This window comes from Melospiza melodia, chromosome 8, assembly GCF_035770615.1.
Source record: "Melospiza melodia melodia isolate bMelMel2 chromosome 8, bMelMel2.pri, whole genome shotgun sequence".
Classification (NCBI taxonomy): domain Eukaryota; kingdom Metazoa; phylum Chordata; class Aves; order Passeriformes; family Passerellidae; genus Melospiza; species Melospiza melodia.
In genome coordinates, this window is record NC_086201.1 from 34,675,866 (window position 1) to 34,698,945 (window position 23,080).

Here is a 23,080-nt window from a genome sequence, read left to right on the forward strand (position 1 = left end):
ATTGGATAGAAGAGAAAAAAGAGTGGAAAAATAAGATACATTTGTTTTTTCGAAATAGTAATATAAATAATACAGTGTGTGAAGTTATGCAGCATTTCTGGGAATTTGATAATTTTGTTTTTCTGCAGGATTCAGAGTTCCCTGTTGATGCTGAAGGAACCCTGTCCTTTGAGCATGCTAAAGAACAGACTCAGCCCCAGAAATCTGGACAGTATCAGCTGAGCAGCATTTTGAAAGTGCACGACCTCGCAGTGAGCTGGTAGGAACCCTGAGCAGTACATTAATTTTATTATGTACATGTGGAGTTTTATTTTTCAACAGGTCATTGAGAAACGTTTAGTGTAAGTAAATATCTGAAAAATTACTGGCAGCACTCAGGGGACTTCCTCTCTGAAGGATAACAGAGTGGGAAAACTGATCATGAAATGCAGTGGGAGTATAAGTACAGTAAAACACCTGGGCAGAACTTTACAGACTGAGATTTATCTTTTATGTAGGAAGAGTGGGATTTGGTTAGTAGGTAAAAAAACAGAAACCAGAAATGACTGTAAACTCTGGTTCCACAAAACTGAATTATAGCACGGAATATTTTTGCAATTTGTATTTGATTGTAGTTTATACCTCTGGGTCAAAAATCAGAAGAGTTTAAATTTAGATTGGCTTGTAAGCAATGACATTTCAGGGCTTGCTAGCTGCAGCTGAGGAAGAATGAACCTAAAAATATTAAAAAAAAAAAAAGTAAAAGTTCATAGTAAAGTTCTGACAATTCTGTTACATTGACTAGGTGTGAATATGTTTTTAAATTAATTAAAAAATCTTTATACATTTAATACTTATAATGCAAAGGTCACTTACAGTTGCTTTGGTAACTGCCCACATTTTGCAGTAAATAACCACCACACTGCTCTGAGCTTTGGCCTCCATCAACAGCATTCTGCTTGGGCTCCCAGATGCTCAGTTTTGGGTTTCTGTCTGGTTTGCATAAGTTTCTCCCAAATGACATTGTCATATTGGTCTAAGCATGAAGGAGAGCTTGCAGCTGGTGTCTCGGTGCTGCTGCTCAGAGGAGCCTGTAGCAAATCCACCCAAATATCAGTGGGTTCTTAGGCTTATCTGAAGGACACAGGTTCAAGAATAGTGTGTGTTTAAAAAAATACAAACCAGAAATAAAAGCAGTCTGGAGAAGGAAGACACTTCCACACTGGGCAAGATTTTCAGTGGATCAGGTGGGTAAGCATCCAGCTGTGGCTCTTCAAGGCTGCAGCAGCACAAGCTGTTGGTGTATCACAGGCTCAAGTCATCATTTCCTTGTTAAAAGTCTGCCTTTATCTGTAGAGAAAGCCAGGTTTGAGTTGCAAAGTACTTCTGAATGTTGTTACAAAATACTTGTGAATCTAGAAGTATTTTATATGTAATTAAGTCTTAGAAGCTCTGGTATAACAAAATTTTTCCATTATTTTGTAGCTGAACAGCAGCAGGTAAATATGGTCATGTAAGACTATTCCTTGTTTTCTTTCTCTTTCTTGAATTATATTTTTATATCATTTCTGTAGATCCTTCTATGCAGTGTTTCTCATTATTGCTAGAGATACTTAATGTGCTGAGAAATTGTAAGTATTCTTTGCAATTTATAATTGGATATCACACCTTAAGGATACAGTGCCACTTCAGCAAGTAATTTTCTAAAGTAAAAGTAAATTGGATGTCCTTAAACTTATTTGGAAACACTTTAGAACTTGCTTGGAGAAACAACAACTATACTGAAAGAAACCTGCCAGAGAGGATGTGTGTTTAGTTTTGTATACTGCAAATATGATGTTGACTTTCATGTAAATAATGTTCCTTTAAAGAAAGTGAGAGTCTGGGATAATGCTCTGAAATTCACTGAAATTCTTCTTTTAAGAAATGTGATCATTTATAATAAGGTAAAGAACAAAAGAATTGTAGGATGTGCTTGAAAAACTATAAACAAAGCAACTGAACCTTCTCCATTTGCTTAAAAAAGTCTCTGTGTACATTGAAGGGGGTGTAGTTACTACATGTGTATCTATATCTGAAAACAGCCCTTAAAGCATTTAAATGAACAAAAATTATTTCCTATATGTATACTGCTACTTAAAATCAGCCTTTGCAAGTGCTGGAAAAGAGAGACTCTTTTTTTTCTTGGTACTGCTAAAGGCTCTATAGCAGCCTGCTTTGCCTTTTTTTGACAACATTTCCTACAGTAATTTTTTGAACACCTTCCTCAATTTCAAGCAAATTTGACATAGGACTAACAGACTCAGCAAGTCCTGAGGCTCCCAGGACTGTTCCAAGAGATCAGATCTCTGTTGAAGAAAGGGTCAGTTTTAGGATCCTGTTGGCTGCAGGTGATTGAGAACTCAGAGAAAAGAGAAATTGCAAATTTATGGGGTAAGAGCTGCAAATTGAGCTCATACCTTATTAGATGCTGTAGGATCCAACCCCATGGCACACAGGTAATGCACACAGAGCTTGGATTTTTAGTTTGGCACTGCAGCTATTCAGTTCTGAATCTAGTTTTCCAAGAGGTTATTAAATGCATAAATCAATATTTTTCAGAGAAGAATGACTTAGATTAAATTATTTGTGTAGGGAATTAAATAAAAATAGCCTATCTAAAGAAATTCCAAACATTCACTAAATGTTTTTCTAGTAATTATAATTGTACATCTGATTTTACAGACACAAGGGGAAATTCATATGCACTAGATGAAAATTAAGTTTTTCTTGTAGTTTATAGAATAGATGGAAAACATTCTCTTGACTTATAAGACCAGATTTTTCTCACCAGAACCAGTTTATCAAAAGGGCAGAACAGAATCTGGTTTGTGTATGGGTGTTACTGGGTTCTTCTACATTTCCATAGAAACTGGAGCACCTGCAAATCCAAATTCACATTTTGCACAAGCTCACATACATTAGTTCTTCAGACCTTCATCAGTATTCATTGAAATGAATCTTAGTGAAGGGGGAGGAGAAATCCCTTGGGAAACCATGTTTATTTGCTGCTAAGCTGAATGATTCCCACTTCTCAAATCATCTCACAGGCATTCCTTTTCTGCATTAAATCCACATTGCTCCAGTGTCTTTTTAAATATCCTGCTGAATCTTACTGTGCCTACAAGGACAGTACTAAGAACTACAGTGACTAAAGGATCTTCCTTAATCTTACTTGTCCACTTTCTTCTCACTGGCTTTCTGCATCTTTGCTTGAAGCTTTTGTATTGCTTCCCCAAAAATTACCTCTGCAGTCACCACATGCAATGCTACATCTGTCATGGTTTATCTTGTCTTCACTTGGGAAAAGAAAGGTGCCCACAATAACAGTATTCAGGGCAATTTTTTAATGTTTAGCACAGTTGGAAACCAGGAAAATGCCAGGAATTAAGGTGGAGAGATGACTACCCAAGAGGAAGCTGAAAAATAAGCAGTAATCATCTAGGCTGTTTTGGTCCTTTTCCCCTTTACTCCTTTTCCCCTTTCCTTTTCCCCCTTTCCCCATTCCCCTTTCCCTTAGAGATTCTGTGATTCTATATTTTAAATGCATGTTTTACCTACTAGTGTACAGGCATAAATAGGAAATGTATATTGTTCTTATTTACATGTAACCTGATGTTCTCAAATCCTTTATCCTTTTGTGACATTTTGTAAAATAAAAAGATAGAAAATTGTTCTAGTAAGCACAGTGCTTCCTAGAGCAATGCTCTAATGCTCTGCCTAGGCACAGTAAAAATAGGAAGGTGGAGATAATAGTAAAGAAAAGCAAATACAAAATGTTTAGTGATTATCTCACATTTCCTGATTGGCCCAGGAAATAAAGATAACTTTTCAATTGGGTCTAATTCATCATTATATCTTACTAGACTGGTTTCCCCTATTTTTATCAGTAGATTCCAGAGAAGATTTTAAAAACTTATCTCCTTGGGAACCATGCAAATTGACTTGTGGCATAAAATTGTGTAACTGAAATTAAAGGTACAGTCTTGTAGAGCCTTGTGCCAAGAGATGAAGGTAGGAAAGCACTGCAGAACCCTGGAACCTTTTCAGAGGAGCAGAGTTCATATTTCCCACTTTTTCTCCTTAACAGCTGAGCACATATATGCACACAGATGCAGATCCACATCACACAGAGGAGCCAGCTCTGCAGGGCAGAGAATCCTTTGAGTGTTGGCATGAGGAAATTTGTTGGAATTAGATTATAGCCTGAAGTTCTGCTGCAGAATGGGTGGTGTTGTTGTGCACTGACTTTGAGAGTTCCACTTGCATTAGATAAAAGTGAAGTTTTCCATTTACTTGGTAAGGTGGGGAGGCACAGGGAGTTTCACACACAGTGTGTGTGTTAATTTAAATATGTTTTAAGTGAGTTTTTTTCACACACAGTGTGGGAAGAACAAGGTGTTTTGTTCTGTTGGTCAGATGTCACACTTGCTCTGGACTATGTTTTGGTCCTTTCTAGACATAACTGCCTGTTTTCTTTTTTATTCTCAGACTTTAGCTTTCTTAGAGTTCTAGAGTTAAGTAAGATCTACTTGTGGGAAGAGCAGGACATTGAAATTGTGTTGTGTGTAAACAAAGTAGCAGAAGTAGCACAGCTGATTTTTAAGCAAACATCTTGGTGGTTCTTTTTGTTGCCGCTCCTCTTTGCCAAGAGCTCTGCATGAACATCTCAGAGCAGCTTTGCCATGGTCTGTCTTGTCACTACCCTTGATTTCCTTCCCTGTGATGCCTGCAGAGTTCTGACAACAGCCACCCTGATGGTTTGCTGAGACTGCTGCCTGTCAAGCTGACAAATGTTGGCTCCTTTTTTCCTGTGTTCTGCCCATTTGTTTCCATCTCTCTGTTGCCTTAGAGCTGGGGAAGTAATGTCATTTTCTTCTCTCTCTGAGCAATGCCAAGCAAAATAGGGTCTGTCTACCAAGAGGTGATCAGTCATATGGATCTTTGTGTCCTTTGTGTAACACAAGGGAGGAAAGAGGGTTCAAAGTCCAAAATCCATGAGGAAATTTCCTGTTGAAGAGTTTACTGAGGTAAAAAAAAATCCTTACTAATTATTTAAACCCTCTTCTTGCCTCCTAGGGAATTAGGAAAGATTTTTTTTTAATTAAATTACATTTTTCCATTAACAGTAAAACTTTTTAATTGTGCCATCATATGCCGATTTCTTGCATGAGTAGCCAGAGTGAATTGGAGATTTGCATTAGCAACATGAGCTGCTGCTTAATTTTCCTACAGAAATTATACCTGCTTTTAAAGGAATATTACATACAGGCATCTCTCATGTGAGGAAAATCAGAGAGAGCTGGGGCTGCTCAGCCAGGAGAAGAGAGGGCTCAGGGGCAGATCTCATCCATCAGTGTGCACAGATATTGAAGGGAGGGTGCTAAAAGGTGCCCATAAACACACACATTAGTATGTATAAATTCAATTAAGTCTAATAATACTCACAAGTGTATTTATGCTGTTAATTTTCACATCTGCTGAAGAAGGGTAGAGTTGCAGAATTGGATTTTTATGTGTGCTGAAATATTCAAAGACTCAATTTAGCCTCTTTTGAACTATTCAAATTGTGTGTCTTTTCAAAAACAAAAGCAATATGAGTGGAAGCCTGGGTTAATCTTTATCTCCTTCTATATATGACAAGAAATCTCTGATTCTCATGTTTTATTTTCATCTCTCCATTTGATCAGCCTTTGAATATAGTTAAGAGAGTAGTGTTAGAGCTGGTTAAATGTAAAATTAACAAGTCACTTAGTGCATTTTCCATGGCACAAGGGACAAAACCCAGCAGCTCAGCTTGGATCACTTTGACAGATCAGTCTGTACACTTGCAGTAAGGGTTTTTCATGATGTTTTAAACATTTAACTTTCCCAGATAAACCTGTCAAGTCTTTTACCATCAAATTAATGTTATTAATAAATTTTATATCTCTCTCTCTTTGCCATATAGCAAATTCAAGTACTTTCCTTTGAAAAATTCTTGCAATTAATGCCTTTTTTCCCCCCCATGACTGGCCTTTATGAGTAGCATGAATATGTGTTTAAACTGCACATGAAATTCTCACCCTTCTGCAAAGAAAAAGTGATAAATAACCCTAAAGCCTGCAAGTGTGGGTACACTCCACATCACTTACAGAGGTTGGGAAGAATATTTGTGTGTGGTGTTTGTGAAGTCGCCAGGATGAGGTGAGAGATGAGAATCTGAATCCAAGTTCTCAGAAGGCTGATATGATATGATATCATATCTATATCATATTATATATATATATCATATTATATTTATATATCATATTATATATATCATATTATATCATATTATATTATATCACATTGATCATATCATATCACATCATACTATACTATATTACATTACAATTACATAACACTTATATTACAGTTGTATTACAATTATATGATATTATAATTATATTATAGAAATGCTCTACTAAAACTATACTAAACTCTAGAGAAAGGATACATCAGAAGGCCAAACAAGAATGATAATGAAAGCTCATGACTGATTCCTCAGAGTCCAACACAGCTGATGGTGATTGGTCATTAATTAATAACAATTCACATAGATTCAATTAAACATTCACCTGTTGGTAAAGAATCTTCAGACCACATTCCCAAGGAATCAGATAAATTATTTTTTTCATTCTTTTCTGAGGCTTCTCAGCTTCCCAGGAGAAGAAATCCTGGCAAAGGGATTTTTCCTAAAATATCGTGGTGACAATTTGCGTGTGCCCTGCCAGCCTCATGCATGTCCTTATGTGCCCAGCAGTCCTGTGAGACAGCATTATCCTGTTGTGAAATTATTCCTGCTAGATTGCCCAAGTGGAAGATCCAGAAATTAAATTCATGTCTTCCAAGTCACACTTGAGTGCTTTAACCCTCCATGGCAGAGTAGCACTGTTTTCTATACAAATTAAGTTAATTTCTGTCTGCATTAAGGCCCATGTTGTAATGGAGGGATTGTTCCACAGACTTATTGTGCAGCTCTACAACAGCTTGGACACAGTTTATGTGGAGGGAGCACTCAAGAGGAAAATGTCAGAAGCAGTTTAGCTCCCTGTAATGCAGTTTAATAGAGAGGAAAAGTGAGTTCTCCGTGAATAATCAGTGAGAACTGTGTGGCTCACACTTGGATAAGCTCTGGGAGGCCTTGCTGCCCTGGCAGGAGGAATGCAGAGCTCCTGGCTCCAACTCTCTCACCCTCCTTTGGAGCTTTTCCCATCTAATACAGCAATCAGAGGGGAAGTGAATGGTTCCCTTGGCTCCACCTTTCCTAAATGTTCCTTTGTGGTGGTGTTCACAGGGGCCCCAAGACCAGGGAAGAGATGAGAATGTTGACTCCATTTTTCAGAAAGCTGATATGTTATTTCATGATATATTAAAGCTATACTAAAAGAATAGAAGAAAGGATTTCATCAGAAGGCCAGCTAAGAATAGAAAAGAATGATAACAAAGGTTTGTGACTGACCGAGACGGTCTGGACAGCTGGGCTGTGATTGGCCATTAATTAGAAACAACCACATGAGACCAATCACAGATGCACCTGTTGCATTCCACAGCAGCAGATAATCAATGTTTACATTTTGTTCCTGAGGCCTCTCAGCTTCTCAGGAGAAAAAATCCCAAGGAAAGGACTTTTCATGAAACATGTCTGTGACATTCCTTCCTGTTCATCTCTATAGCTTTGGGCTCTCAGAGTCTTTAGAAGCCTTTTTGTTTTTCATTAGGTCTGACTGCAGCTCTGGCCACCAGGGATGGCTCCTGAGGGAAGGCCTTGGCAGGAACAGGCACTTGGAAACCATAGCAGCAATAATCTGAAGGACAATCTCAAGGCATGTTGTGTAGTTATGGTGCACTCATGAGAAGAGCTGGGTATCTGTAATTTTATTAGTGAACAAGCATCTTTACCAGAAAAAAAGGACTATTTTTAGGCAGGGTCAACAGAGGGAAAGAATATAATATATTTTCTTTTTATTAGCTATCTTCATAGTTATTGAGCAGATTTTGCAGAAGTGCTTGTTTGCAAAAGAAAAGATAGTAAAAAGATATGGTTATAACTTTATTGAGGCTCTTGTGTATTCTCCACAGAGCCAAAGGTGTGATGCCTGGCAACTGTCACTCTGCTAAATTGTTTGGCTTTTGCTGGTTCTTCCCAATAGTTTGTGGACAGAAGAGGGCTGATGAGACTGGGTTAGTAATTTTCTGATAAGTATTTAACTGAAAGCAATCATCCTGTGGTGATCTGACTATTCTGGGCTCCAAATGCACTAAAACCTCAATATTTAATGGACATGAGAAATGCTCTCAGGTACAGGATGAGGCTGTTGGGGTGTCCTGGGCAGGGCCAGGACCTAGACTGGGGATTCCTGGTGGGTCTCTTCCAACTCAGGATATTCTATAATTCTGTAATTCTATATTGAACAGATGTAATATATTAATAATAAAATAAATCGTTTTGACACTTGTCACATGGGCTGATACACTAACCAAAGACAGTTTAAAAATAAGTCAGCTTTTAAATATATCTCATGAAGTATGAACAAGGTGTTGAGATTTTCTTGAAATGGAGTATACTTGTGAACTTTAAAAGGATACTAATTAGCAGGGGGGAATTCATATAATGGGATTTTTTTTCTTTAGAAATGAGAAATGCTAAACTTTAGGATTTCTAGAAGGTGACTAATGTGTCATGACACTTCTTTCACTTTGCTACAATTCTAAATAATTATCCACAAGATCCTCATTGAATTCAGTTCTCTGAATTTTTCTTGTGAACTTAAAATCCATTTACATTTTCATTATATATTTTAAACCCATTCAGAACTACTTACTATTTGTCAAGAAACAAATACTTTTGTTTAGGATGGTTAGAAGTTTTGTTTTGATTTCATATACACCAATTTTTACATTTTCTAGTACTTGGCAATGAATTTTTCATGTAAAGAAATACATATCTTTGGGAAAAGTGATTTTTTTAAAAAAGTTGAGTTTGTAGTGTTTGAGTTTGTAGTCATAAAAAGATATGTGTACAATTAGCCCATGGATGAGTGGTTTGTTTTCTGGGAAAGGCCATTGTAGACTGATTTTCCTGAGAATCAGAGTGTTCAGGAATAATATATTGTGGTAGAAAGAAAGGAAGAGGAAATATAATAAAAATATAAGATAAGGCCAAATAAAAATATATTCTAAATAGAAGTAACTTACATAAATACAAGAATAATGCATAATCAAAAGTCATCAGAGGGAGTATGTAGGATTGCTCTAGCTTTGCTTTAATGAGGAATTTTACTTGCCAAAGCATTTAATACATTGCAATTAATACCATTAAGCACTTTTCATTCTTTGATGCTATCCTGTAGAAATTGTAAACTGATTTATTAATGCTTGTGGTCTTCCCTTATTCTCAGTCTGACCTATGAAAAGTTATGCATGTATTACAAACCTGCTGTTCTAATGATTCTGTACTGGCTGGAGTAATAGAACCTGAAATCACTGCCACTCATTTGTAGACCAGTTCCATAAGCCAAATGTAAAATCACCGAGGGTTTAGGGTATTTATGGTTGCAGAGATTTAGAGATACAGCACTAACACAGAGATGCATAAAGGTGGCAGTTTCCATTTGTGTACCTCTATTTCCTAATCCCTGTGGCTTGGGAAATCTCATATCAGTGCTTTATCTTACAGGCTGTTAATAGCTGTTGTTTTTAAAAAAATCTTCTGTAGATTTTTTGCTATATAAATATTTTTAAGTGAGATTTTCAGTAATTAAAATGAGCATAGTACTTGAACTATAGTAGCTGCAGTGTCTCTGAAGGAAAGCGAGATAAATATAAGAAATTTAAAGAAGAAAGTGTAGGTGTATTTACTCTTGTTTGAGTGAGTAACTACACATCTGTCCAGAAGGAAAAGATTTTGGGCAGACTTGCTGCGTTGTTGAATAAAAGTTCCTAAGTATAAAAGAGCAATAAGGAGAAATACCTGTGAAAGATACAAGAATAATACCAACCCTCTTAGTGATGATTTCCTGTTTATTCCATTCTGATTTCAAAATTTCCTTCATGGTAAATTCTGAAAACATCACTGTTGACACACTTGGAGCTATGCACCCAGTAAGACTGACAGAAAAAGTAAAATTTGAACTCAGTCTGAAAGGTGAAGTTTTCAAAATGCTTAAAAGCATGTTCAAGCCTCATGGGAAGAGAGTGAATTCCTGTGGGTTTCCCCTGAAATGTTGAAGCTGAATTTTAGAGGTTTGTTGGCCTGTGCACACCACAATTCCCTGCATGTTCCTCTACTTGTGATTTCAGTTCCTAATCTTTCAGAAGGATCTCCCTGGAGAATTTCCAGCACAAAAAACCTTCCAAATAGAATTGAACAAGAAATCAAGTAGAGAATCCTGTATATTCTGAGTGCTTGGCCAATGTCTGCCTTTCTTTAAAAACACTTTTCAGTAGCTTCACTTCTGTAGCTGATGCCCATTTTTCTAGCAGTATTTTAGGCCAGGATGCCTATTTCTTGCCACAGTCAGGAGAACTTGGAATGGCCTACCAGTACCAGGAATTCAGTGATAGACTCTTAACTCTTGGTTTTGATGGAGATGCCATAAAATCGAGGGGCTGGGCATTGTCTGCAGTGGTGCTTCTGTTCTATTCCCCCTGGATGCCAGGAGGAGGATGTGTCCTGGTGCTGGAACAAGTCCTTAGGAGCTGATGGAAAATGCATGCCAGTGGTGAGTTGTGATTATGGGTTTATTTACTGGATAGACTTTAATTGCTGCTGTTATGATTAGTTAGGACTGGTGAGCAGCATCATTAGAGTACACTGGTTTGTGTTTTTTTGTTCTGTGCATATCAGGTAAGGAGTAAGAGATCCCTAGCTAGGGATTTGAGAGCTGTGAAAGGGAGCAGATGTATGGCAGCAATAATCTTACTTGAATATTTTCACTAATGCTCAGATTTTCAGGGGCTGTGACTTCAGGGACAAACTTTCTGTATCATGTAAGTGCCCAAATTCTAATTCAGATCCAGCTTTCAGCAGCCACTCTGCAGGTGTATAAACAAACATCCATACTGCAGAAGAGACCAATTCTCCTATGGAGACTCAGATAAAATGATTACATTTCCCTGGGGATGCTCAGCACATTCTGAAAACTTCATTCCAGTTGTAGATATTGCTAAGACTTGAAAATCTGTGGAGTTCTTAGTTCAGTCTTAAGCTAAATCATTAAATTCCTATTAACATTTTTCTATCATCAAAGTAAGGACAGATGAGGTGAGTAACAAACTGCTTCTGTCAAATGAGACAAAAGACTGTCTTGATTTTGATTTTTCACTAATTGATACTAAATGGTAGAATGGTCCTTGCCAGCTTTTCTTGGATCTCTTTCTTTCCTTGTTTCAAACCAATTAGATTTATAACTCTTAACTTATAACCAAAACAGAACTGATGGAGATTTCAGTTTCTGGGCCCTGGGATGTAAATGTTGGCATTTGAAATAACAATGTCACCAGGTGAATGTTTGTCTAAGACTGTGATCATCCTTGTTTCCTTCTGAGAGCTCATAATCATGGAAGTTAATGGACTGCAACACTGGAAACTGTTTTTACATTTATCAGGGCTATTTCCAGACTGAACTTCTGTTGATATTTATTTGTTTGGGTTTGTTTTTTCCCTTAAAAATAAAGCCATCTGTGTGTGAAATGGCATGTTTTAGGCACAGTGTCCAAAACAAAACAAGTTTGTTTTATTAAAATTTATGGATTATAGTTTTCCATATAGCTGCAGACAGTGTTTTTTTATCTTGCTTTGTTTTTGTGCTTTGATTTTAAAATTAATTCATAAATAGAGGTTATTTTGAATATTCTCCATTAATTTCTTGTGTTAAAATGAGCAAGATTGAACTTTGCTAGAAAGGGAGGTTCCTTAATTGAAATGTTGTCATGCACTGGACAGAGAACTGGTGGAGTAAGCATCCCACACCATCACTACCTCCCTTTAAAAGATGTGTGGATGTGGCACTTGGACACATGGTGGCCTTGGCATTGCTACCTTGGTGTTGGACTTGATCTGAGAGGTCATTTCCAAACTTAATAATTCCATAATTCAAATAATTTTTTGGGTGTATGAATGCTGATTATTTTTTAACTTCTTCTTCTCATCAGTAATTGAAATTTTGTCCTTCCTTCTTGGTGTTTGGGTAACGTGGGTTAGGGTCAGTGTGTTGCTCCTCTTGTTTTCCTGCTCATTGTGGCATTGCTGCATTTTGATAAAATGAAATTGCTATTAAATGGTGTGTGCTATCCCTCATGGAACCACAGCAATGAACCCATTCTGATTTATTTATTGATCTCTTTTGTAGAGTAGTTACAGTTTCTTTCTGAGCTTCTTTCAATTGAAATATGTTTGGAGTTTTAAACTTAAAATCAATGAAGTCCCCATGCTTCTGTTTGGTATTTGTTTGCTTTTTCATATGTTTGAATTATGGATTGAAACTGCTGGGAAATCAAGCCTCATAATTCTGCTAACCAACTATAAATCAAACTCTAAGACAACTTTAAGATGTTCAGTAAAACTTTACAGGAATTGATGCTGCCAAATGCTCTAGTGCTTCTCCAAGCACTGCTATTCTAACATAGCCTTCTTATACAAATGTCTGGTTTAGTAAAATATGTGCATATTTATATCACTGCTTTCAAAAGCAAAAGTACCAGCAGCCAGAAACGAGCAGCACTACTTGCTCACATGATGGGGAATTTCTCTAGTGCAGTTTTGTAGTTTTTCAAGCTAGATTCATATCACAGAATCCCAGGATGGTTTGGGTTGGAAGGGACCTTAAAGCTCATGTTGTTCCAACTCCTGCCATGGGCAGGGAGCTTTTCACTGTCCCAGATTGTTCCAAGCCCCACCCAACCTGGCCTTAGACACTTCCAGGGATGAGGATTAGATGGTAATTTTAGATTTTGTGGATGGTACATCCTTTAGACAGTTCACAGTACTAACTGCATTTTTCCTGGCTGATGTTTGGGGGAGGCAGGGAGGCCAGAAAATTCTTTTTGTGCTGTGAACAGTGTTTAAATGGATCAGCTACCTCTCAGGAGAGAGACCGTGGCAGGGGAAGGACAAATGAGACAACAGCAAATGAAGGAAGATTGATGGCCACTTGGAGAGTTTTCTGTCTAAAACTGACTTCCTTGCACTTCTGAGCATTCAGGGCAAAAATAGAAACAAAAGATGTTGTTTAAATGCTGTAACCTGATCTAGTGGCAAGGAAACATCCATGAAACTCAGTGTGCCTTAAAAAATGAAGCAGTAAAGTGTGGTTTAATAGTTTTTGGGGTCTGAATTTAATTCACTAGCTAATAATGACATATAGGCTAGCATGGCTTATATGAAAATTGGTGCCTTTGATACTGAAATGTCCTTCAACCCCATTTTGTGTTGCATGTGGTTATAGAGCAAAAACCACTCTGGTGATGGTTCAGGCAGTTCAGGCATTAAAGATATCCCAATGTGTGCCATTCCTGTCATAATGGAGCACTCTAACAGATGTGATGCTCTGTGGACTTTAAGCTTCCTGGACAATGAAGTGCTTCAACATGCTTTTCATGTGAGTATGTGTGCCAAGGTCTGCAATACTGCAGTCATAGTTCCATTATGCAAGATGAAGTGTATCTTTGGGGAAAGGACCAACACAAAGAGTTTTTATTCAAATGTAGATAAAGAAGTATTGAAAATACTTCATAGAAAAGTGAAGTCACAAGAGAGTCCAAGGAAAAGAAAATGGAATGTAACATTGTGGGAGTGTTCAAGGCTTTTAAAGTCTTCAGGTTTGTTTTTTTTTAGGTTGGCTGTTTTTTTCTTGAAAAGAAGACATGTTTTATCTTTGACACATAGGGAAATAAAAATTCTTGGTTTTGGGCCTGATTTTTGCATTGAGTTTAGAATTGTGTGACCTTGCAGTTGGGAACTTTGGACACAAATGGAACTGGGTTATGCACAGTCATGCTTGGAGGGGTGTGGGGAGAAGGACAAAGGAGGAGAAGACAATAAAATATGTCAGTTGGTACAGTTTGAGTAGAACAAAGATGGCATAACTTGGATAGTCATTGAAACTTTCTGAGGGTAATTTTTGATGAGTTAAACAGTAGGTGCCAAGTCTTTACAAACAATTTCTAATCCATGAGCATCCTCAGCCTGGTTTTATGTTTAAACAATGCACTACTTGCCCTTGTTTGCTTCCTCATCTCTTTAGAGTTGGATATTACCATCCTTCAGTATCACTTCTTGAGCTCTTCATCCTCTTTAGATCAATGGTGGTGTAAGATTAACTCTGTTTCTGTAGCAGTTTAGACAGATTGAACAAAATGCTCTCTAAAAAGCAGGAGTGAGAGAATGGGAGCACAAAGTCCATATGGAAAGGACATATTGATGGAGCAGTTTATCACACAGTAACAGTTATAACTTAGGTTAGAGCTCTAGCTCTGAAAGGTTTATTATGTGTAATTGTGATAATAAATCATTGTAAATTTCCCTAGCATTTAAAATGATTTTTAAATACCATACTTGTGTAAGCTTTTTTGTAAGTCCTGTGGGAATTATTTAATGTTAAACTGAGGATTTTGGCGTTTTTAATGAGCTGGGAGTACGTGCAGAGTGTTTTGGCAGTATTTCAGTTTTTGTAGATTACTTGGATCTGTTAATTAATACAGCCCTTTGAGACCTTTTTGTGAAAATTAATGGGTTCCCTGCAGAATAACATTCCAAATGCTGGAGATCTACAAGACTTTGGAGACGAGTGCTATTTTAAATTATGCCAGAGTTTACTAGATTAAACATTATCTGTTGATGTGAGAAGGACAGAAATTCACAAGAGGCATGCTAAATATAAACCACTTTTTTTCCCTTCCTTATCTATGCAAAATATATTAATTAAAGAATTTTTTGATAATATGAAGATTAAGAAATAAATAAGTGTGAGGGTAACATTTAAAAATAAAAGAGGAACAATATTCCCAAGAAGTGAAGCACTCCATGAATGCCTTTAGGGGTTGTTTTCCCCCTCCCTATACATCTGGCAGTCTTCATGCCTTAGACACAGGAGTTGGATCTGCACTGGTTTTGAGCAGACTGACACTGGAGGTGTTTTGACCAAGAACCTGAGCCTGTGTTAGCTTGGGAGAAGTGGGGTTCTCCCCCTCATGTTTAGGAAATGTAATGGTCTAGGCTTCTTTGACCTCTCTGTGGCATCAGTATCTTTGCAGGAAGGTGCCTGTTTTGAACCATGGCTTGAATTAGCTTTCTTTACCAGCCATCAACTCAGCAGTGTGTGAGGAGGAGCAGTGCCAGCAGCTCAGGGAGTGATGCTGCCCCTCTGCTCAGCCCTGGGAGGCACCTCTGCACTGCTGTGCCCAGCTGTGGCATCATCAGGACAGGAGGACATGGAGCTTCTGGAGCAGGGCCAGCGGAGGCTGCAGAGATGAGGAAGGGCCTGGAGCATCCTCCAGGTGAGGAGAGGCTGAGGGAGCTGGGGCTGTTTATCCTGGAGAGGAGCCCCAGCAGGGAGGAACCTCAGCCCTGGGTGTCCCTGCGTGCAGGGAGAGCTCAGAGCTGGGCCCAGCAATGGCACACCAGGAATGGGCAGGGACTGATGCTCAGGAAGTTCCACCTGGACAGGAGGGGAAGATCAAAAACTGGAATCATCTACCCAGGGTGGTGGTAGAGTCACCATCCCTCGAAGAGTTTAAAAAAAGACTGGATGTGGCACTTGGTGCCATGATCTAGTTGAGGTGTTAGAACATGGCTTGGACTCGATGACCTTAAAGGTCTCTTCCAACCTAGAATTTCTGTGATTCAGTGATCTTTTCAAAGAGAGACCAGAGAGGTGTGGAGTCTCCCTCACTGGGGATGTTCCAGACCCATCTGGACACAATCCTGTGCCCTGTGCTCTGGGATAGTCCTGCTGGAGCAAGAGGTGGGACCAGATGAGCCACTGTGGTCCCTTCCAGCCTGAGCCATCCTGGGGTTGTGTGATTAAATAGATGGTGAATTGTTGATCTGATCTTTATGATGATTCCCATTACAGTAACTGTGCCTTGATCTGTGCTCTCATCACTTCCAGCTGTTCCTCTCTGTTGTCTTTGGAGCAATCTGTTGTGGAGTGTAAGCTGGGATTTGTTGACACACAGATAAATATCTGAGCAATGCTGCGAGGCACATCTTACAACAGATCTTACACATCTTACATCTTTCCAAGCTTATATTCATTACTTCTGCTGTGTATTGTCAATTTGATATATTAATTCTCCTGGTCTTCTACTTTGTGTATCATTTGGAAGTTTTTTGGCTGAGTCTTGCTGTTTGTACTCCACAGAGGTGGTTTTGTTTTCATTCTTGATGATGCCAGTGTTTGTATGGGATTTGTGTCACACACTCCAGTCCATTCCAGTCTAACTCAGAATGAAGTTTGAAGATACTCACCCCCTCTTCTTTTTGCCTTTCTACCTGCTGATAACTTTTCTGTTGGGTAAAACCTTTTTCCATGGTGTTTTTTGTTTGCTTAGGGGTTTTGTGGGGTTGGTTGGTTTGTTTTCTTTTTGTTGGTCTGTCCCATTTGTGGGAAGCCACATTGAACAGATAAAGGGACTTGAACAGTTTAATTTACTCATCCTTTATTTGTGATCAAGTGCTTCTCTTTCAGTTGCTGAGGTCAGACCAGCTCTGAGCCAGCATGGTGCTGTTCCTCAGAGAAGGACAAGGAGCAGGGCTGTAGGTGCCTGTAACAAGTGTAAGCACCTTATTAAAATCAGAGGGAGGTTTGAGGGGATTTTCAGCACCTCAGCATTAATTTTACACTGGGAGCTGCTCTTTGCTGTACCCTTTCTGCCTTTGAAATTGAGTTTTTTGCTATGCTTTAGAGCACATATTGACGGATGCTTTTCAGTTTGAAAGTTATTCTTTCTAGATAAAAGATAGCCCAGCTCAGCCAAGACTGGATTTGTGGGAATGAAGTCACATGAGGCTCCTCTCGGGTGCTGTCAGTAACACTCATTACTCCTTTAATTTAGAACTGTGGTCTAGCTTTTATCACCAAATTTAGAATTTAATTTGTGTGTTAACTTTGATTTTGTGACCCACTCATACCATCAGCAGAACCTCTCAGCCGAGTGAAGGATTTCAAAATAATGACCCCAGTCTTAAGCTTGATTTAGGATGTTAATTTGCTGTGAAATTCACGTTTCCAACCCTTTTACAAGTCTTAAATACCTCCTGCTTCCCGAGTGATGTGTTCTTTTGCTGAGTGGCTGACTGACAGTTCTTACCCCGAGTGAAAGGGACAATCAAGGGATACTTTTTTCTGGGTCAAAAGGCAGCAGCTTTAATACAGTTCTCATTCTATGCTGTTACAAGCCCCACCGAGTGTCTTCTTATTGCATTTGAAAGTAATAGAATAGTGTTAGTGGATGTGATTGGATGGTAAATGAAAGCTCTTTCATTGTAAAAATTGGGTGTTCAAGGCATTTAGGAGCTTCTGTGAATTAAATGGCACCAAAGGTACATGAGAAATCTCAGCTTCTTGTCCGGAGAAAATGGAAAAGCTTACAAAATTCAGGTGATAAAATGCCTGTTAACAAGATGGCTTAGGCTGTACAGACATTAGTTTTTGCTTTCTGAAGATTTATACAGACTTTCTACAAGGAATCTCATGCCTGTATAATGGGAGTGTTTGTTTGGAGGAGAAAAATAATGTTAAATGCATTATAATACTTACTGTTATGTAAGTACATTAAAAGGTAAGTAACCCCAAGTTTTGCACCTGGAGACCTCTTGCAGGTGCCTGTTACTTTTGAGATGGTGACAGCAGCTTTAGGAAGCAGGAGAGTTTGTTCTGTCAATCAGCAGGAGCAGAGAAGATGCAATCCCCTAGGAATTGCTCTCCCACTTATGACCTATAAACTCTTTAAATATCAGAGATTATTTGCAGTAAGCCACTTCCAGTGTTGGTGATTCTTATAATGCTGTGACAAGCTTCAGGGGTTAGCTTGGGTTCTTCCCCTTTTTGTTGGTTTAAGTCTTACTTTGTGTGACTGAATATGTGACCAAACACAGGAGAATCCTCTTCTTTGGTAAAAAATCAACAACAAAAGCAACTAATAAAAGAAAGCTGTGTGGAGAGCCATTCAAAACCAGGAGAATGTTCGGGATTTTTTATTTCCCCTGTTTGCTTTTAAAATCTATTATTTTAATATGACTTTATGTTTGTAGAACCAGACAGCACTTCTGCCAGCAATTCACTTTAGCTAAGGACTCTTCACAGTGTTTGATATTCAGACCTGCATTTGTCACTTTAGCAGTCTTTTATGTTCAGATGACATCTCCTCTGGCTTTTGCTTTTTTGTTCTATTGATTCCTTTAAGCACTTGATGTCTTGTTTTTCTTCTTTTCCCTCCATGTGTGTAAACATTCTTTAGTTTCTTATGAATTCAGGTTGTATTTTAATCTGTGGAGGTGTTGGGGTGGTTTTTTTACCTTTTCTGGGTCAGTTTTAGAAGGCTGTGTTGGTGTATTGATGTGTTTCATAAAGGCAGCTGAATAAAGCCCAGCAGTGTTCCCTGGCACTCAGAAATCAGTGTAATTGCAGTTTGGAGCAGAGTGCCAGGACATTGGTGTGCTGTAAACCCCGTGACTTCCCAGAGAGTGACCCAGTCCCATGACTCCATTGCAGCGCTGGTACCTGAGGCTGCAGGTGATGAATTTCATATGCTAGGAAGTGGATATGTGAAAATCTATTTACCCTTTAACTCCTGTTTTTAATCTGTTTTCATTCATACTGTTATATAGAACATGGATAAAGGTCCTGTAGAGCTTGGCAGTGTGACCCTTTCCTTCCTTAATTATTCTTTGTAGGGCTGATGTTTAAATAATGCAGTCATACAAAAATAATACAATCTAATTTAGGTTTTTTATAGAGAAATCACCTAATTTTTCATTTCTTATGTAAGCCTCTATGCATTCGAGTTTTTAAACATGTGTATAATAACCTTTTTCAACAGCTGTTGCTGGATTTAACAGTAGGAATTTGACTGTAAACATTTCATAGTTAAGTAAATTAAATGGGATTTGGAATACTTCACTAATGGAAAAATCATGCAGTTCTTATTGAAAATTTGTAAAAATACACGTTTCAGTTATGCCAAGCTTTCATTTAACAACTCAATGCCTTTCTGCTCACCCCAAAGGCAAAAACTCAATGACAGATGATGGCACTGCAGTCACCTCTTGCTTTATGTCGTGCCATTATCAGCATTTTATTCAAACCCACTGACATTTCTTGCATGGTGCAATAACCTCAGTCAGCAGGAAATGCACAAAATAAATAATTGCAGCTTCTCCATTAGCATGGCCTTGCTCACTTTGCTGCAAGTGGAGTGGGATGAGAAGAATTAATGGAGTCACAGGCAAAAGCCCCAGAGCAATAATGATTGAGGGATATTAAATTAACAAGTAATTGCATTAAATTAAAGTCACAGTCCTGTCTTAATCCACAATACATTTCTTACAGCTGAAGTGGGGCCTTCTGTGTTTCTCTTGCTCTTGGGGAATAGAAATCTTGAATAGATCTTCCACTGCTCTGCAGTGTGGCCTTACCTTAGGAGGAACTTCTTCCCCCCTCAGGCAAACAGGGAAGGAAGGAAATTGGGAGGGAATGTGCAAGAAACTTGTTCATGATGAGTAATAGGATTCTGTTGGCAGTATTCATGTTTGCTACTTTTATATCCTGGAGAAACAGAGACTTAGGAAATTATTTGATGTGTGCGGTATTTATGCATTTACTGCACTCACTTGATAAATCAATGGCCACATAAAGATGAGAATAGTGAGAAAAGAGAGATGATGTAAAGTGCACAAATAGGGAGCAGCTGGTCTGTGAATCCCACATTTATTGATGCTGGAGGATCCATGGGATGAAGTTATTTTTATTGCTGTCAGAAACATGGGAAGGAACTGGAGTCAGCGTTCAGTCAGTGACAAGATGGGTCTGTATAGAGAATGAGGCTTTGTATATTCCTCTGCTCCTGGAAGTGCTTTTGTTTTCTCATGTTCCATATTCTTATTGAAGTATATCAGTAATGGTATCTCTATTTTTCAAATACTGGAATTTTTATATGATTTCTTTCTAAGGCAGAACTGTAAAGTGAAAGAAAGGAAACAATTTACTAAAATACAGCAAGTAAAGGTGACCTCCCTTCAAGAACTTTAGCAGTGTCTGCCCTGTGCCTGTGAATGCTTCTATTGATGCATTTTGATGAAAAGCAGGTCATGTTGGCTTTTTAGATTTTTGGCACAACATGCCATGTTGACCCACTCTGGGTTATTTTTTTAAAAAAATCAGGTATTTCTGTTTCTTGTGCTGCAGTAAAAATTGTGTTGCTGTTCTAGTGAAGTCAGGTGATACCTTGTGGAAGTTTAGTTTTGAAAATAATTTTCTTATGATTCCCTCTGCTGTCTTGTGTCTAGGATTGAGAAGTAATCAGAGTTGCAGGCTCAAAATCTGCAGGGTATGTGGCTGTATCTTGGATGTCTTCAGAGCTTACATGAAGACATGATGATGGTTTTTCAAAAATGAAATGATGGTTTTTCAAAAAATGAAATGATGGCTTTTAAAAAAATGTGCAAACAAGGAAAAAATCTGAGAAACTCTACATTTCAGTACCAGTGCGTCTAAATTCCAGTTACTTCAGGGACTGGAGCTGGAATTTTCAAAGTTTGCATTTGATGTCTCCTAACTGTTGAAATGGGTATTTTGAATTTATGGGCATTCACTTGCAGAAGTGATGTTGTTTCCTTTCCATGCCTTCTCATCATGTAACATTCTTTAAATTTTATGCAGTAAGTAAAAACTGCAGGAACTCTATAAAGTGAAACTTCTAAAGATTTATTTGAAGGTTTTGGTGTTACAACATAAATACAGCATCTGTGGCACTAATATTTTCTTGAAAATTGGATTCAATTACCATGTGGGTTTTATCAGCTGCTAAATGTAATTATTTTCACCTGCCTTGAGGTGGCTTAAACTACTTGATTTTGTTTTAAATTAAAAATAAAAAAGTTAAGCTGAGTCATGCCTCAAGCTGTTAGCCTTTAACAATCTTTTGGCAGCAGTGAGCCAGAGGAAAAAAAAATTTGTACACTAAAACTGATGGTGCAGGAGGCCTGTGGCATGTAATATCAATGAAATATCATTCAGAAATGCAGGGATTTCCTGCTAGGAGCCCCAGCCATCAGAGCAGAACACAGAAACCCCATCAGGGGCATCTACAACCCTGTTTCTTCCTCAGTCTTGTTTCTTGTTCAGTGCCATGGACTTTGTCTATAAAAAACATGAAAAAAGGCCTTTTGTGGGATTAAAAGAGCAGCCTGTCACTTCAGCTGCTGCAAAGATGAGTGATGAAAATGAGCCTGAGTGTGCTTTGCATTCAAAGGCTTAAGGGAATAATGACCAAAGAACATCTGCTAATGTGACATAAAAGATGAAATTTCTGGTTTTGAACAATCCAGACAGTGGAAGGTGCATGGAATGGAATTACTTAACAGTGAATGATAAAGCCATGTACAACCACTCTGAAGGGCCAGAGATTAAATGTTCTGACCAAAAAGACACCAATTAAAGAGGGAAGGGAATATGAACATTCCTTAGAAGTAGGCATATTAATCACTAATAACTCAGCAAAAGTCACTGATCTTACTCCAGCCCCAGTTCTGTGTCTGAGGCATTTCAGTGTCTCTGAGGAATAAAGGTGGCAAAATCTGGTGTGTGATGTTGAATAATAAAAAACTTGGTGAAGGCTGGTTTAAAAAAGCACCTTTAAGCTGGGTTTGTTCTCAGACTCAAACTTAGTTTTCCAAGGAGTTGGGGGAACAAGTTTCTATCCTCCCTCTTTCCACGTTTTGTATGGCTGCTGAGGTTCAGAGGGGTGGGATGCTTGGCTGTATTTCCTGCTATATTTCAGGTTGCTTTCTATGTATTTTTAAGGCAGCCTTTCTTTCTTGCTTATAATAATATGTCTAGACTGTCTAATCTTTCAGATATGAAAATCTTAGTGTTGCTCCTCTTGTATCTGTGAGATCTAGCTGAATTAGATCCAAATGTTAGGCTGTGCTACAGCTCTGTAGATCAGACACAAGGACAATTGTGAACCTGGCATCGTGTACAAATGTTCCTTCCAGACTAAAGGCCAACTTTTGGGAAAGTGATCCTTACTAAATGTAGCAAAACATGCATTTATGCTTTAATGCTTGACTTGAAGAAGATTTCCAGGTACCACTTTTGAAGTTGTTCCGCTCATCAGGATTACAGTGGAAATCTGTAGGCACACAGTTTGTGATAATTGGGAGTGGGGCTGCAGCTGAGCCTGATCCCCAAGGATTGAAAGTCCCTACTGCTCCATGGATTTTGGAGTGGCTTTGTTAGACTGTGCCTGTGATTGAAGCCACAGTTCACTGAAAAATATCTTCCAGGTCTGGGGGCTGGAGTAGATGTGCTCAGACTGATCATTAAGTCATTAGCTTAGTGATTTCATAAGTTTGGCTTGGGTTAATACACCCTTGTAGGACAGTGCAGGGTGTGGAGCTTCTGAAACTGAAGACAAGCAGATATTCTTGTGCTACTTTTTGTAGGCACAGTGTTTGTGGTGGTTGGGAGTGGGGCTGGCCCAGCCTCATCCCCAGTGGGCACAGCTGTGCAGGACAGGTGAATGCTGTTGAAGGGAACGAGCCATGGAGTGCCCAGGGGCACTGACCAACCACCAAAGGGAACAGAGGGCACACAGGTGCAGGGCAGCAACAGCAGGGGATAAAAGGCTGGGCTGAAGGACAAGGAGGGCAGATGCTTGCAGCCTGCTGAGGTGCCCTGGTGTTACTGTGTGTGGGCAGTGCCTGAAGCCTTCTGAAGAGGTGAGGTGTTACTGTGTGTGGGCAAATGCTTAAAGCCTTCTGCAGTTGTGTGGGGATGCTCTGTGCATGGTGGTTGTCTTTACTATGACATATGCT

General features: G+C 38.7%; 1 protein-coding gene across 1 annotated transcript in view; it reads left to right on the top strand.

Moving 5' to 3' along the window:
* The window catches only part of SPAG16 (sperm associated antigen 16), a 379,392-nt gene that overhangs the window by 54,944 nt on the left and 301,368 nt on the right, over window positions 1-23,080 (top strand). The window contains exon 10 of the mRNA XM_063162650.1: window positions 129-259. Within this exon, the coding sequence (XP_063018720.1) occupies window positions 129-259 (131 nt within the window). The remainder of the gene's footprint in view (window positions 1-128; window positions 260-23,080) is intronic.